Source organism: Sus scrofa, chromosome 14 (assembly GCF_000003025.6).
Source record: "Sus scrofa isolate TJ Tabasco breed Duroc chromosome 14, Sscrofa11.1, whole genome shotgun sequence".
Taxonomy (NCBI): Eukaryota; Metazoa; Chordata; class Mammalia; order Artiodactyla; family Suidae; genus Sus; species Sus scrofa.
Genome location: NC_010456.5, coordinates 53,927,297 through 53,942,989, shown reverse-complemented (window position 1 = coordinate 53,942,989; position 15,693 = coordinate 53,927,297). Strand labels below are relative to the sequence as shown.

Below are 15,693 nucleotides of genomic sequence, written 5' to 3'. Positions count from 1 at the left end.
TTACAGTCATGTGTGGCCAATATCTTATATCCCCTAGTGACCTTGGCATCCAGTGGAGAACTTCAGTCATTAGTCATAGGATTAAGAGCTCCTAGGTTCATGAACCCACAAGCCCTTTTGTGATAACCTATTAAATGTACTACTTAATGAACAAGTGAATATTTTAGATGTGCAGTATATATTAATAAAAACTTGTGATAACATAGCCCAGTGTTTTTGCATACTTTTAAATTTTTTGATTCATGGAATTTCTCTTGTGGCTCAGTGGAAACAAACCCAGCTAGTATCCATGAGGACGCGGTATGATCCCTGGCCTCGCTCAGTGTGTCAAGGATGCTGCATTGCCATGAGCCGTGGTGTAGGTCACAGACACAGCTCAGATCCCATGTTGCTGTGGCATAGGCCAGCAGCTGTAGCTCCGAGTCAACCCCTAGCCCAGGAACTTCCGTATGCAGCAGGTATGGCCCTAAAAAAAATAATAATAATAATAATAATAATAATAACTCAACTACTCTATTAGGTACATGCCTAATATGACTATGATAAGCACCTAATAAGAGTCCTGTAAGTTTTTGCACTTCTTTCTAACTTTGTATTTCCTGACCTTTGTGTCTCCCTCAAGAGTATTAGATAAGAGAGATGACAATCTATATCTTTTCTGTTGGAAGGATATTATAAGGATAATAATAAAGGTTTGAGGGGGAAATTACCCATGGTTTTAAACTCTGGCATATCAACCATTTGACACCCTCAAATTTTATTTTCATTCCTTCCCACATGAATATTATATATTGCATGTCTGTGTCTTAATAAATATATTATTATCCATTCTTCTGTTCCTTCCCCAGCTCTGCTTAATTTTAAACATTTTAGAAGTTATTTACTCGACATTTGTAGGTTCTCCCCACACCATTGCCTTCTGATACTCATTGAAAATTACATGGAGTACTGCTATTGTCAGGCCGACTCAGTTCTAAAGTTACAGATGACAGCCAGCTAATTAAAGAGGAAACAGGAAAGAAACAAACTCGCTGTATAGCTCAGAGAAGTGATTAATGATGTCTCTAACAATAACCTTGAGTCTTCAAGGAAATAGTTAATTATGGTCAATATATAAGGGGAATACATTTTACCCTGTACAGAGAAGTGTGCAGTATGTGCCAGAGAAAAATAATGCTGATTATATTTCAATGACTATTAATTATGGGCATAAACTCTGTCGGGTACCTCCGATATATTCATTTTTGGTGAGAAGTATATTATAAGATGTTGCTAGATGAGACGTTACTCCAATGATACACAGTGTTTTATACTATTTATAACCATAATATAATTTTATCTTGTTAACCCCTCTGTGAGGCAATGTTTACTCTCTTATGGTTACCTAATTTCTTGTGGCCTATGTGAGTTTCAAGAAGAAAGAAAAAAGCTTATATTTACTAAATCCATCTTTCAGTTTCATGTTGCTACCATATTTCAAAGCATCCCTATTCCCATTTGATTTTAATACATTGCTGTGTTATTGAACATCTGCTATGCCTAGTTCTGGGGATTCAAAAGTCAGTGAAACAGTTTTGCCCACATGCGTCTTTTAGGATGTGTAGGGAAGGTAGTCTGAATTGTCAACACCATTTTGCGGTGTAAACATAATGCCCAAGTATCACAACATAGAGGATTTAACCAGCTTGGTGGTGTCAGAGAAATCTTCATAAAGGAGGTATGTTAATTATCTATTGCTGTGTAGCAAACTTCCCCTAAAATATAATATTTGGCTCAAATCAACAAACCGTAACTATTTCAAAGTTTGTGTGGTTAGGAATTTGTGAGTTAGTCAGGTGGTTCAGGATAATAGCCTCTCTTGAAATTGCTATCAAGTTGGCCAGGGCTGCAGTCATCTGAAGACTTCAGTGGGGCTGGAAGATTTGCTTCTAAGACAGCTCACTTCTGTAATTGTTGGTTAGAGGGCTCAGTTCCTTTCTGGATGTTGGCAAGAGGCCTCAGTTCCTTGTTATGTAGACCTCCTTATAGAGATCCTCAAGCATGGCAGCTGGCTCCCTCCAGAAAGAGTAATCTAAGAGAGAGTGCAAGGAGGAAACTCAATGCTTGTTACATTGACTTCTACGTATTCTGTTAGTCTTAAGTGAATCACTAAATGCATCACACACTTAAGCCCACACTTCCTGAAGGGAAGTGTGACATAATATTTGGAGACATGTTTTAAAGCCATCAAAGCTAAGGTAAAATTTAGAGGAATCAGCCACGTTCATGTTTTCCAGACAGAGATAATAGTATTTGTAAAGGCTTGGAGGTACAGGGCAGGATTACAAATGGCTTTGCATGGCCAATTGTAGAATGGAGTTTGAGCAGTAGGAGGAAATGAAGAGAAGGCAAGATTGAAACAGAACATTTTTCTGTTGAAAAGAATTACTCTGTGGCTCTTTGGAGAATGGGCTGAATGTGAACAAAATTAGAGGTGAGGAGGACAGCAGTTAGGTGGCTATAAAAGAAGTGTAGATAGGTTGTTGAAAGCTTGATCTTAGTCAATACTATGAGTAGAAAGAGTAGGAAAGGACAGATTCATTTGACATTTAGAAATAGAATCAGTGGAAGGATAAAGAAGGTGTCTGGGATGATTTCTGGATTGGCAAATGTCGAGTACTGCCACATTCACTGAGAACACAGGAATTGGAACAGATAGCGATGGGGAATTGGAAAGATTCTGAGTTTGAATTTTAACATGTTGAGTTTGAGAAGCCTGTGAGACAACTAGACAGAGATGTAAAGACCCAATTGTGTATATAAATATAAAGGTGAAGCTATCACTAGAGAGAAAAAGAGGGTTAAAATTTTTGTATTTTTAATCAGCAAAACTTGGACATTTTTAAATGCTAAGAAAAAGAACCAGAGGAAAGGGAGATGTTGAAAATGAAAGAGAGGAATTTGATGAGGTGTGATCTCTCAGGAGGACTGGGGTAGGAGTGGGAGGATGAAATTCATGACATGTGTGAAGGGATTAGCCTTGTACAGAGGGAGAACACATGCACCCCTAAGTTTCATAGGAAAGAGGTAAGGGTTAAAAGAATGCAGAAAACTCTGTTATGGAAAATCAGGAAGAAGCTGAGAGAATTCTTACTGTGCAGTTACTATTTTGTGTTGAAACATAAAATGAGGTTATTTGCTAAGAGGAAAAAATGAGAGAGGGCTGCTCTATGTTAGAAGCCTTGGAGAGAACAATAACAATGAATGTAGAATTCTAGGTTAACTTTTTTCCCTTCCACACTGTGTATGTACCATCCCATTGCCTTCTGGCCTCCATGTTTTCAAATGAGACATTAGCTGTTACTCTTAGGGAGGATCCTTGTATTTGATGTGTTGCTTCTTTCTTGCTGCTTTTCTGTTTTTGTCTTTCAGTAGTTTGACTATGATGTGTCTATTGTGGATTTCTTTGTTTATCCAACTTGGACTTTGTTGAGCTTCTTGGATCTGTAAATTAATGTTTTTCATCAAATTTAGAAAATATTTGGTCATTATTTCTTTAAACATCCTTTCTGCCCTTTTCTCTCCTCTCCTTCCCAGACTTCTGTTACATGTATGTTATTAGGCTTGATATGTCCCTAGCCTCTGAGGCTTTCTTTATTTTTCTTCATTTTTTTCTGTTTTTCATACTTGATGATACCAATGTATCTATCTTCAAATTCATTTTTTCTTTCTTATGCCAGATCACATCTGTTATTGAGTGTCTCTAGAGAGTTTTTAACTTCAGTTATTGTACTTTTAATCTGGAATTTCTGTTTTTTTAAATAATTTCAGTCTCTTTATTGATATTTTCTATTTGCTAAAACATCTTTCTCATACTTTCCTTTAGTTCTTTAGACATGGGTTTCTTTTCATTCTTTCACTGTATTTGAAATAGCTAATTAAAATTATTTGTCTAATAAGTGCAATATCCAGGCTTCCTCAGTGACAATTTCTATTGACTTACCCCTGTATATATAAGACATACTTTCTTGTCACTTTGTATGACTCACTATTTTTGTCAAAAACTGGACATTTTAATATAATATGGCATTGGATTCTCCCTTGCTCTGAGGTTTCTTACTATGCTTACTGTAATTGTTGTTGTTTATTTGCTTAATGACTTTCTTAGGGTTTGTTTTGTCACATATTGCTACTAAGGTCTACTGAATCATTTTAATGGTCAAGTATTGATTATTTAGAGACTTACTTAAATGCCTGGGTTGTATGTGTTTTGCAGTCTTTGTTGAGGGAGGGGCTCTCTGTGCATGTTGGGATGTGCCTTTGACTCAAAACCAGGTATTCCCCACCTTAGCCTTCCCTTCTGGCTTTGGCAGAGGCTAATTTCAAAGATGAGAATTTAGGGCCTTCACAGACCTTTTCTAAAATCACACACAGCCCTGGGCATAAGCATGGCTTACAAGATCACTAGGATTCTGTTGAAACTTTTCATGGCCTGCTATGGACATTTCATTCCCCAGATTTTCTTTTCAAATATCTTGGGCAGCTTATTGTTTTCCTTAGCTTCTATTACCTCTTCAAGCAGCTGCAAAGGTATTAAAAAAAATGCCTCTGATTATTTTCAACAAAAGTCTCCAGGAAGAGCATTGTTTGCACTGAGCAAGGTGTAAGTCAGTTCAAATAAAGATTAGTATTGCAAGTGAGATTTTCCAAAGAATTATCAGAAAGGTGAAATAATGATGGTTACCTGTGAATGGGTCTTTGAGGGACTCCAACTCTGTTCTATCCACTCCAGAGGCTTCTAGTTTTCTGATTTTCACTTTAATTGAAGGACTTATGATTTCAGTGTATCTGGGAAGAAGGGAATAGCACTTAGACAAGTTAAAACAGAACTAAGCTTTCCTACTGTGGCTCAGTGGAAATGAATTCAACTAGGACCTGTGAGGAGGCGGATTCGATCCCTGGCTTCGTTCGGTGGGTTCGGAATCCAGTGTTTCTGTGAGCTGTGGTATAGGTCATGGACATGGCATAGCCCAGCAGCCATAGTTCTGATTTGCTAGGGAGTTTCCATATGCCATGGGTGTGCCCCTAAAGAGCAAACAAAACAAAAAACCCCACTAAGCTTTATGTCTTAACAAATGTTTGGCCATTTTTATTGAATAAACACTCGCCACATTGTTGCCAGCTTTTGTGTATTTTTCAGATCTCTGAAAAGTTGATTTTGACAATGTTTTTCCATTGTGCTCACTGCCTTTATGGAGAAGAGTAGTTTTGAAGGTCCATACTCTGCCATTCCTTCTGATATTGCTCAGCAGTAAAGATAAGAAATAGATGTTTCGTGGGATGAGACAGAGAACAGGGTGCGAAGAAATAGAAAGGTTACAGAGAAACATTAATGGTCCAGTAGAGGCTGGAGACTGTGAGTTGGTAATGGTGCCAGTCTGTTGTATGAATGTGTTTTCCGACAAGCTCAGCAGAACAAGCAGAGATGTTGAGAACGAAGATTGCGAAATGAGACAAAGATTGAGGTTAACAGAGCAGGTGAGGAGAAGAGTAATAGGGCAGGAAGGTATTGAAAGCTGTATAAATAAGGAACAGAAACCACAGAGGAAGTTAATGAGTAAAAAGAGTGAATGTGTTTGAAATAAGTAAATGAGAAAACTGGAAAGAAAAAAAGTGATCAGAAGATGGCATTTTACGAATTTAGAGAGAGAATCATTGATAGTTGATTAACAAGGTTCAGTCTTATTGAAGTTATATGAGTAATGAAGAGCGAGGCTGATGGTGTTTAATCCACAATGGAGAGACCAAGATGCTTTTTTGTTGTTGTTGTTCACTAGGTGTGTCCTAGAATCCTATAGCATGCCTACCATAGTAGGAATTAAATTGATCTATATGGAAAATACATAAAGAAGGTTCATTTTCCAATTGGAGCAATTAGTGAAGGGAGAAAATGGTTTCTGAGTTAGCTGTTGAAGGGATCAAAATGCCAACAAGTAGAGATTAGTGGGAAAAGGGCATTCTTGCCAAAGGGGAAGTATAAATGATGTAATTAGGTATAAAGAACTGAGTGAAGATTGATTGTTAGTTATGCTAAATTATAGAGTATAAGTGGAGAGAGAACATCAGTAGATGGAGGCAGATGAATTAGGGTAAAATTGGAAATATCTTAAAAACCCAGCTAAGAAATGTGGTGGATTTGTATGAGGAGTTCCAGCCCCAGGAAGTTTTAAAGCAAGAGCTTGATGGGTGATCAGAATTTACAATAGCAATATAACTATGGCAACAGTGGGAAGGAACAGGTTGGAGGGGAGAATGCTTGGAGGTAGAGAGACCAGTTGGGAGGCTTTGGGAAAATGGTGATCTTCAGAACAAGGATGGTGAAAATGAAAATTAAAAGATAGATGTGAGAGGTTTTATGGAATAAAGAAAAATATGTCTGGTGATTGTCAAGATAGGATTTAAAACATTAATTTTTAATTGCTATGCTGCTCTTGCTGACACTAAAAAATTTAAGGGCGTAACATTTTTGATAAAGTCAAATGTAACCTTATGTAATTAGTCAGGATTATAATTTATTTTCTATTCCAGAGTGAATACAAACTCAGTATTTGAATTACACTATCTTTGGAGTATAGCTGTAAATAATGTTTTAAAACATTTGAAAAAGTGACTTATTCATTACAAGGTTTTATCAAAGTTTGCATTGCCAACTTAGCAGTTACACCAGGGGTTAAAAGGATGACAGGTTAACATCAATAATTTTTTAAAAAATTATTATATAAATATACCTAAATTATTTTAGATATGTGTAAGATTTTTCAAGAGACTACCTTGTCTTCCTTCACAGTTTATTATAACATAATTTTAGTACATTATTAGATCTTGACTGCCCTCTAGTGGTAGCTATCTTTTAAATGTAGGGTTTGGAGTACAGAGTGTATAGATATTTTAAGTCCTCTTTTTAAAAGTTTTATTGAAGTATAGTTGATTTACAAGGTTGTGATAATTTCTACTGTACAACAAAATGATTCAGTTATACATGTACACACATCCATTCTTTTTCAGATTCTTTTCCCACATAGATTATCATAGAATATTTGGTATAGTTCTCTGTGTTATATACAGCAGGTCCTTATTGGCCAGTCATTCCATATACCTTAGTGTGTACATGCTAATCCCAAACCTCCAATTCATCCTACTCTGTCCCCTTTGGTAACCATAAGGTTTTCAAAGTCTGTGAGTTTGTTTCTCTTCTACAAATAAGTTCATTTGTTTCCTTTTTTTTTTTTTAAGAATAGTTGTTGGTGTTTGCCCTCTCAGTGTTAGGAACACAATATGGTATCAGACCTTACCCTTAATCTTAAAGTTAATCATGGTTGTTAAAGGCATAAATCCTGAATTTCTTCTTTGAGCCTTATAAAGTGCAGTAGGAATATATCTGCTAACTGTTCAATTTTTAAATTGTAAAATATTCTTATATTCCTTATAACAATATAACAATTATTTGTGTAACATACCTAACATAAGCTGGGATTGCCTACCAAATGTGTGAACATAGAAGGTTTAAAACCAAGGAATGCATGCTTGGGGGTGAGTTCTAAACCTTTGATGGTGGTGCTAGTGATGAGCTATTTGCCTGGCCTCTTATGTTCAGGACTCAAGAGAATTTTTGCTCCTGCATTCAATTCAGCAGTTATTTATAGGGCAGCTACTTTTGTCCAGCTGCTTGATGCTCTGGGGCATGCAAAAGAAATGCGTTGCATTTTTAAAATTATTTTTTATTTTTATCTTTTATTGGGTCTTTTTTTTTTAAAAAATATGTGGATCCAGATTTTCATTTAGTATTAGTATTTTATCAAGAAACAGAATGCTCAACTGCTAATATTAAAATGTGCTCGCATTTCTTGAGCACACTCTGTATGTTTGTGGAGTCCAGTGTCCTAGAAACATAAACCGGTAAAAGGACCTGAGTTTTTCAGAAGTTTAGTTTTCTAAAAAGCTGAAGTTTCCATACTTAGGAAATTGGGAGTTGAGTCTGTTAGTGCATACTAGAATAAGTATGATTTTATTTTCAAACGTTGACATAACTAAAAATAAGGGTGGCCTAGCTGTTAAGAATCTGGCGTTGTTCTCACTGCTGTGTCTTAGTCCTTGCTGTGGTCCAGGTTTGATCCCTGGCCCAGGAAGTTCCTCATGCTGCAGGTGTGGCCAAAAAATAAAATTTAAAAAGGATAAATATGTGAGAGCATTTTATTTTCGTGAAAACTAGTCTCCCAATATTTGTGTAGTTCCTAGCTCATATTCTGACCTCTTAGATTAGTTTAGGGAAGACTACAACCATGGTTTAAGGAAGCATTGGGTGAGTGTGCTGTTTCTAGAGGAAAATACTAATGCTGAAAATGTGGCTTTTCCTATTTTTTTTAAAGTATTGCTGCATCTGGAACTATTTTCTTAATAGTTAATTTATTTTGTCCTCAAAAAAGTGGTTTACTGTTATATCTTTCAAAAATAATTCAGTTATGAAATAATAGACATGAGAAATATTTTTTGGCCATGCCTATGGCATGTGGAAATTCCCGGGCTAGGGAGTGAACCTGAACCATGGTAGCGACCCTAGCCACAGCAGTGACAATGCCAGATCCCCAAACCCTGGGCTACCAGGGAACTGGCATGAGAATTTTTTACCCTTCACCAAAAAAATGTTTTTTTCTTTCAAGACCCTTTCCACTGCCAACTTGAATGCATCAAAAGCAAACTTTTCAAAAATTTTTGTGCTATCTGCTCCATATGGTGGTATAAATGTCTCATTTTAAAACTTATTCGTATTCATCAATTTATTTATTCTTCAGCAAGATGTTTGGATGTATTGCATGATATGAGTGTATGAAATGTGAGGTTATTACTGGGAACACAGAGATTTGCTTGGAGCAGACAGATTCTTAGGCATGAACATGTGTGTGTGTGTATGGGGAAAAGTGAAAAAACAAAACATTGTTCCTTCAGAAACTTAACCGAGCTTTTGGAAGGTCTGTCAACAGATACAGTTCATCTACATGCCCTATGATCATCACAGATATCATCAAAAGGCAATAATTGATCATTTTATTAAGTTAACTCCTATTATATGCTGGGACTTCTTAATTCTTTTTATTTTTTATTTTTTTTAATTCTCTCTAAATTGTTAAAGATGATCTGACTCCCAGCTAGTTAGTGGCAGAGCCACTTCAAACCTGAGTCTGTCTGACTCTAAACTTAGCCTTCTTAATGTGCATAACTCAGGCAAATATAGAAATAAAAGACTATTCAAAGGAAAATCAACAAAATTCTTTTTGTGGGGAAGTGGCAGGCCCATGCAAGGTAGGTAGGACCATTGATTGGAACAATTTTTCTGGAGGTCAGTTTGGCAAATATGTATGTTAAAAAATTAAACAGGTACCTTTTGAGCAACAATTATTCTTCTAGGTATTTAAACCAAGGAAATAATTTTCAAACTCTGCAGAGGCACACATTAGGATTATAGCATTATATACAAAAATAAACACTTCCCAGTAAGGGATTGGTTAATTAAATGGCTAAAGAGACATACAAGGCAAGAGTGTTCCCCCACTTTAATGATGAAAATTTATTGTATAGTAAAAAGATATGATCGATGAACATTGTGTGTCTATTGTGTAAAATCAAATACCATGATGTATTTATGTGTGCAAATACACATAGTCGACATATGGAAAGGTGTTCACCATGTTTTTTGTTGTTGTTTTTCTGACTTGATAGAGATTGGTTATTTTAAAAAAGAGCGATGGGAAATTCCCATTGTGGTTTTTGCTCAGTGGGTTAAGAAACTGACATAGTCTCCACAAGGATACTGGTTCGATCCCTGGCCTCATTCAGTGGGTTAAGAATCTGGCATTGCTTCAAGGTACAGCGAAGGTCACAGATGTGGCTCAGAACCATTGTTGCTGTGGCTGTGTTGTAGGCCAGCAGCTGTAGCTCCGATTAGACCCCTAGCCCAGGCACTTCTGTATGCCACAGGTGCAGCTGTGAAAAGAAAAATGAAAGGGGGAGAGGTGACCTAATTGTGTGTTTATGGCAATCTTTAGAGTTTATCTCAATTACTTTTATTTATTTGGTCATATCAGCAGTTAAGCTTTTATTGAACTTTTATTATTTATGAGGTCTTTCCTAACTCTTAAGAACAGATGAGAACTAATATTTAACCGGTACCCACAAGCTAGGCCAGCTACTGGAGGCAAAGTGGAAAGAACAGAGGATGTAACATTTAGCAGCTGCCAAATTCCAGCATTTGTTAGTTGTGTGACTCTGGTCACTTAAATGTCCTCCTCTGTGTTCACCCCTGATCTTAGTAGAGCTGACCACGTCCTTTGATAACTGTTCAGTGGACCCATGTCCCCAGACGCTGTGATTTCCTAGGAGGCAGCATTGCACTCCTGGCACACTGTGGCTCATGTGCAGCTCATTTCCTAAGATATGTTTCCCTTTGCACCACACGTTTATTTATTTTTTTTTGTCAGATCTCTTTAACACAGCATTTGTATGTTCTAGCACAGTCAAGGCATGGCATAGTAGAAAACATGCCCTTCAGTGTCCAGTCTGGGAAATTTATCAGTGGTTACGTTTCTCTGCTAATGTATAGCACATGCTCGCTCTCTCTCTTTCTCTCTTTGCCTCCTCCCTCTTCCTCACTTCTTGGCTGCTTCTTCCCTTTTCTCTCCCACCTGCAGATGTCTGTTTCTTATGCAGAACAGTTTCAACCTCTTTCATTGGCTTCTTCCCTCCTTCATGCCCTCAAGTTCATCTCCTGTTATCAAACCACAGAGTGGCTAGTGGGCTTTTTTCTATAAGGAAAAAAAATATCTTACATCATCTACCCTTACAGTGTTAGTGAAGTTTAACAACCAGTGTCTCCAAAGGAAGCCTTCTGAATGCTTTCCGCTTTTTCCACCCTATCGGGGCTGATCACATATTTGAAAAGGCTTTGTAAAATGTGAACCAAGATAGGAATAGAAGGTATCATTATCACCCCTGTAGCCTTCATGACTGATGTTACGTGTTAATTACGTGTTAATTTCTCATCAACCATCACTGGGATCCCTTTACATTCGCAGCCGCCAGAGCTGAGGTGTGCAGTGGCACAGGGGAACGGTTCCGGATCTTCCGAGCTGAGAAAACTTATGCTGTGAAGGCAGGAAGGTGGTATTTTGAATTTGAGGCTGTTACAGCTGGAGACATGAGAGTTGGCTGGAGCAGGCCAGGTTGTCAACCTGATCAGGAGCTTGGCTCGGATGAACGCGCCTTTGCTTTTGATGGCTTTAAGGTGAGTGCACTTTGCTGGGGACACTGTTGTTTGTGGGGTCCTGAGGTTGTAGGCTGCTGTGCACCAGGCATCCACACTCTGTGAGTTCCCACACTGCCTGGCCGGACTCCCTGCTCTGTTCCTTTTGGAGGTCCAGTAATATAGCAAAATTCAAGATATAAAATATTAAGTGTCTATCATATGAAAAAACAAAACATCCTTGCCCATCACATGTATCAAATGCATTTGTGAGATTTTACCTATGTGTATAAAATAGTGTTGACATGTATATTAAGTTTTGGGCTTACTAGTTCAGTATATAACAGGAATATTTTTAGGTTTGACTTGAACCTTTTTTGGTTTGTATATACAGAAATGGTCCTAGAGTTCTATTTTGCTCAAGTGTGAGTGCCATTGGTTCCCAGGAGTGGGATTTTCTTCTGAAGTAGATGAAAATTAGAATGTCATTTTTTTAATGATAAATTCCCAGCTTGAGTCTCTGCCTGTACTTCTCTGTATTTGGGGGAGTAGAGAAAAACAGCCCATGTCCTTGGAAGTGTTCATTGTAGTGAAAAAAAAAAGTAAATTTCTAAAGACAGAGCTTTTCTTTTCATAGAAAGTAGGTAGGGTTAGGTTTTTTTAAATAATAGACTCTTAAAATGATGAAGTAGCATTTGGGATTTCTCAAGATTCAGTGATACACCATGTTCATGTTAGGCATTCAGAATCCCCAGGCAGCTCCTCCTGGCTGCGTAGAGCAGGGGGGTAGATAATGTACTGACTACATTTCTTCCTCCCCCAGGGTAACAGAAGGGCTTCCATGACTCATGCCAGCAGTGGTGGGCGGGTGCTGCTCCTGGCTTTCCCTGTGACAGTGACTCTTCTGTCCCTAGGCCCAGCGATGGCACCAGGGCAATGAACACTATGGGCGTTCTTGGCAAGCAGGCGACGTCGTGGGGTGTATGGTTGACATGACGGAACACACCATGATGTTCACACTGAATGGTGAAATCCTTCTTGATGATTCAGGTTCAGAACTGGCTTTCAAGGACTTTGATGTTGGTGATGGTAAGTATACTGCATCTTGGGTGGTTTTTCAGGTTTTTGGCACAGTGAAACACTTTGTTCTGATGGTTCTTGACCCACCATCTCTGAGGGTGAGCGAGCAGAGGTTTGCAGCTATAAATCACAAGGGTGCCAAATGGCTTATTTGAAATTACTTGAGCAGAAACACTATCTGTACGACATAGCTAGGATTTTGAGAAAGCAGAAATGGTTTTTATGAGTGAGAGTAAGAAAATACATGGCAGGCGAAAGAATAGTTTTCCATAAATATTGAATTTTCCTTTAGAACTTCTCCTTTTAATCAGCTGCTCATAGCTTCTTCCTGTTCATTCATTTCAAAAAATGTAATGAGAACCTACAAAGTATCAGGTCCTCTGCTGCTTGCTGAGATGATTAAGGTGAATAAAACATTGTCCTGTCTTTATGTAGATTACAGAATACTAGGGGAAGCCCACGCTTGTATAATTTCTGTTCAGTGGATAAGTTCCAAAATAAAGAAATGAAGGAAGTTCTACAGAAGCAGAATGCAGGGAGAAAATATGTCTTCCTGTGGGGCTCTGAGATGACCTTGAGCAGGGTTGGAAAAGGAAGCCAAAAGCCCTTTGGAAGCAAATAAGAAGGCAGGTTTTCTTTAGAGCTGTACTTCTAGTAGGGTAGCCCCTGGCCACATGGAGTTATTTGAATTTACATTCATTTAAATGAAATAATGTCAAAAATTGAGTTTCTTAGTGGCATTTGCTACATGCCAAGTACTCAGTACTGACTCATGGCTAGTACAGCCCTATTGGACAGCAGAGATACAGTATTTGCATCATCCCAGAAAGTTCTCTTGGGTACTACTAATCTAGAGCACATTAAATAAGACCATATTTAACAAAATATTATATAAATATCCAAAAATGAGCTAACACTTTTATTTTTCAAAATGGCATTGATTATATCCTGTTCCTTAAATATATACATATGGATTTTACCATGTACCTCAGTAAGTACTTTTTTTTTATTTTTTATTTTTAGGGCTGCACCTGTAGCACATGGAAGTTGCCAGACTAGCATTCAAACTGGAGCCACAGCTGCCAGCCTATGTCACAGCCACAACAACATGGGATCCACGCCACTCTGCAACCTACACCACAGCTCACAGCAGTGCTAGACCCTTAACGCACTGAGCGAGGTCAGGGATTGAACCGGCATCCTCATGATACTATTCAGGTTCATTGCCACTGAGCCACAAAGGGAATTCCCCCTCACTCAGTAATTTTGATGTTCCATGAACTTTTATCACTAATGCTCAAAAAGTTAGCTGGCTCATTATTTGCATTAAGCTCAATGATTATTCATTCAACAAGTTTTTAAGTAGGTATGACCATGGTTTCTCAAAAATAGATTTGTGAAAATAATGGAAAAATTTTTTTAATTTTTATAATTTAATTTCTCCTTTTCTTACCTGTATCTCTTGGTGATGGGTAAAACTGGTACCCTAACCCTCCATCACCTGTCTCCCCTCCTCTGGTATGGCTCTCAGGAGTGTCAGCGTATCAAAGGGCAGATGAGAGAGGGGCTTTTCTGTGTTATTTGCCTGTACTGTCCACTGCTATGTATATGACCTGAGATTTTGGTTTTTTGTTATTTTTAAATGCCTGCATATTATGCTTTTCTTCCTTTGAAGTTAATTTATTGAAATATCTGTCCTTACAGTTGCTAGTGCCACTTGGTACAACCTGCTGTTGTTACAGACCTGGGACCCACGTTTGCATCAGACCTGGGAAAGTAACATTACTGGGAATCTCCCTAATTAAAAATTAACTCTTGTGGAAGAAAGACGTTAGGACTCTGAGTCACTGCAGTGCAATCAGCAATCCACACAACCAAGGAATTGGGTTGGGACCCTAGCTACTTTTTTCTTTACCTTTATATATGCCTTATATCAACATGTCATGTAATCCTTACCACCCCCAGGCAGAGTAGACTTACTAATGATGGCCATTCTGACCAGTGTGAGGTAGTACCTCATGGTAGTTTTGATTTTCATTTCTCTAGTCATTAGTGATGTTGAGCATTTTTTCATGTATCTGCTGGCCATCTGTATATCTTCTTTGAAGTAAAGTCTATTAGGGTCTTCTGCCCATTTTTCAAGTGTGTTGGGCTTTTTTATGGTGAGTTGTATGAAGTTGTTTGTATATTTTGGAGATTGAGCCTTTGTCGCTTGCATCATTTGAGACTATTTTTTCCCATTCTGTCTTTTTATTTTATGGTTTTTTTCCCTGTGCAAAAGCTTGTCAGTTTGATTAGGTCCCATGGGTTTATTTTTATCTTTATTTCTCTTGCTCTGGGAGACTGACCTAAGAAAACATTTGTACGGTTGATGTCAGACAATGTTTTGGCCTGTGTTCTCTCCAAGGAGTTTTATGCCATCTTGTCTTATGTTGAAGTCTTTAAGCCATTTTGAGTTTATTTTTGTAGTGTGAGGGTGTGTTCTGGTTTCATTGCTTTACATGCAGTTTTCCCAGCACCACCTGCTGAAGAGACTGTCTTTTTCCTATTTTACATTCTTGCCTCCTTTGTCAAATACTAATTGACCATGGGTTTCTGGGTTTATTTCTGGGTTCTCTATTCTCTTCCATTGGTCTTTATGTCTGTTTTTGTACTGGTAGACACTGTCTTGATTACTGTAGCTTTGTAATATTGTCTGAAGTATGGGAGAGTTATGCCTTCTGCTTGGTTTTTTTCCTCAGGACTGCCTTGGCAATTCTGGGTCTTTTATGGTTCCATATAAATTTCTGGATTGTTGGATCAAGTTCCATGAAGAAAGTCATGGGTAATTTGATAGGGATTGTATTGACTCTGTAGATTGCTTTGGGTACATGGCCATTTTTTTTTTTTACTTTAAAAAAATACACCTAAATATTTCTATTTTAACTCAATGAAGTTTATTATGTTTATAGTTGTGCAGTGATCATCACAACCCAATTTTACAGTGTTTCCATCCCAAATGCCCCAGTCTATCCCTCTCCCCTAAACATGTCTTCTTTGGTAACCATAAGTTTTTCAAAGTCTGTGAGTCAGTATCTGTACTGTATAGTGCAAATAAGTTCATTGTATGTTTTTTTCATATTCCACATGTAAATGATAGCATATGGCATTTGTGTCTCACTGTCTAACTTCACTTAGCATGGTAATTTCTAAGCCCATCCGTGTAGCTGCAAATGCCATTATTTCATTCCTTTTAATGGCTGAATAATACTCCATTGTGTATATGTACAGCATCTTTGTTATCCACTCCTCTGTCGATTGACATTTAGGTTGCTTCCATGTCTTGCTATTTATATAGTGCT

At 37.8% G+C, this 15,693-nt stretch overlaps 1 protein-coding gene across 1 annotated transcript in view; it reads left to right on the top strand.

Annotated features, from left to right (window-relative positions):
• Nucleotides 1–15,693, top strand: part of RYR2 (ryanodine receptor 2) — a 754,552-nt gene that overhangs the window by 463,702 nt on the left and 275,157 nt on the right. Inside the window, 2 exon segments of the mRNA XM_021072683.1 lie at nt 11,106–11,314; nt 12,187–12,361. Coding sequence (XP_020928342.1) covers nt 11,106–11,314; nt 12,187–12,361 — 384 coding nt within the window.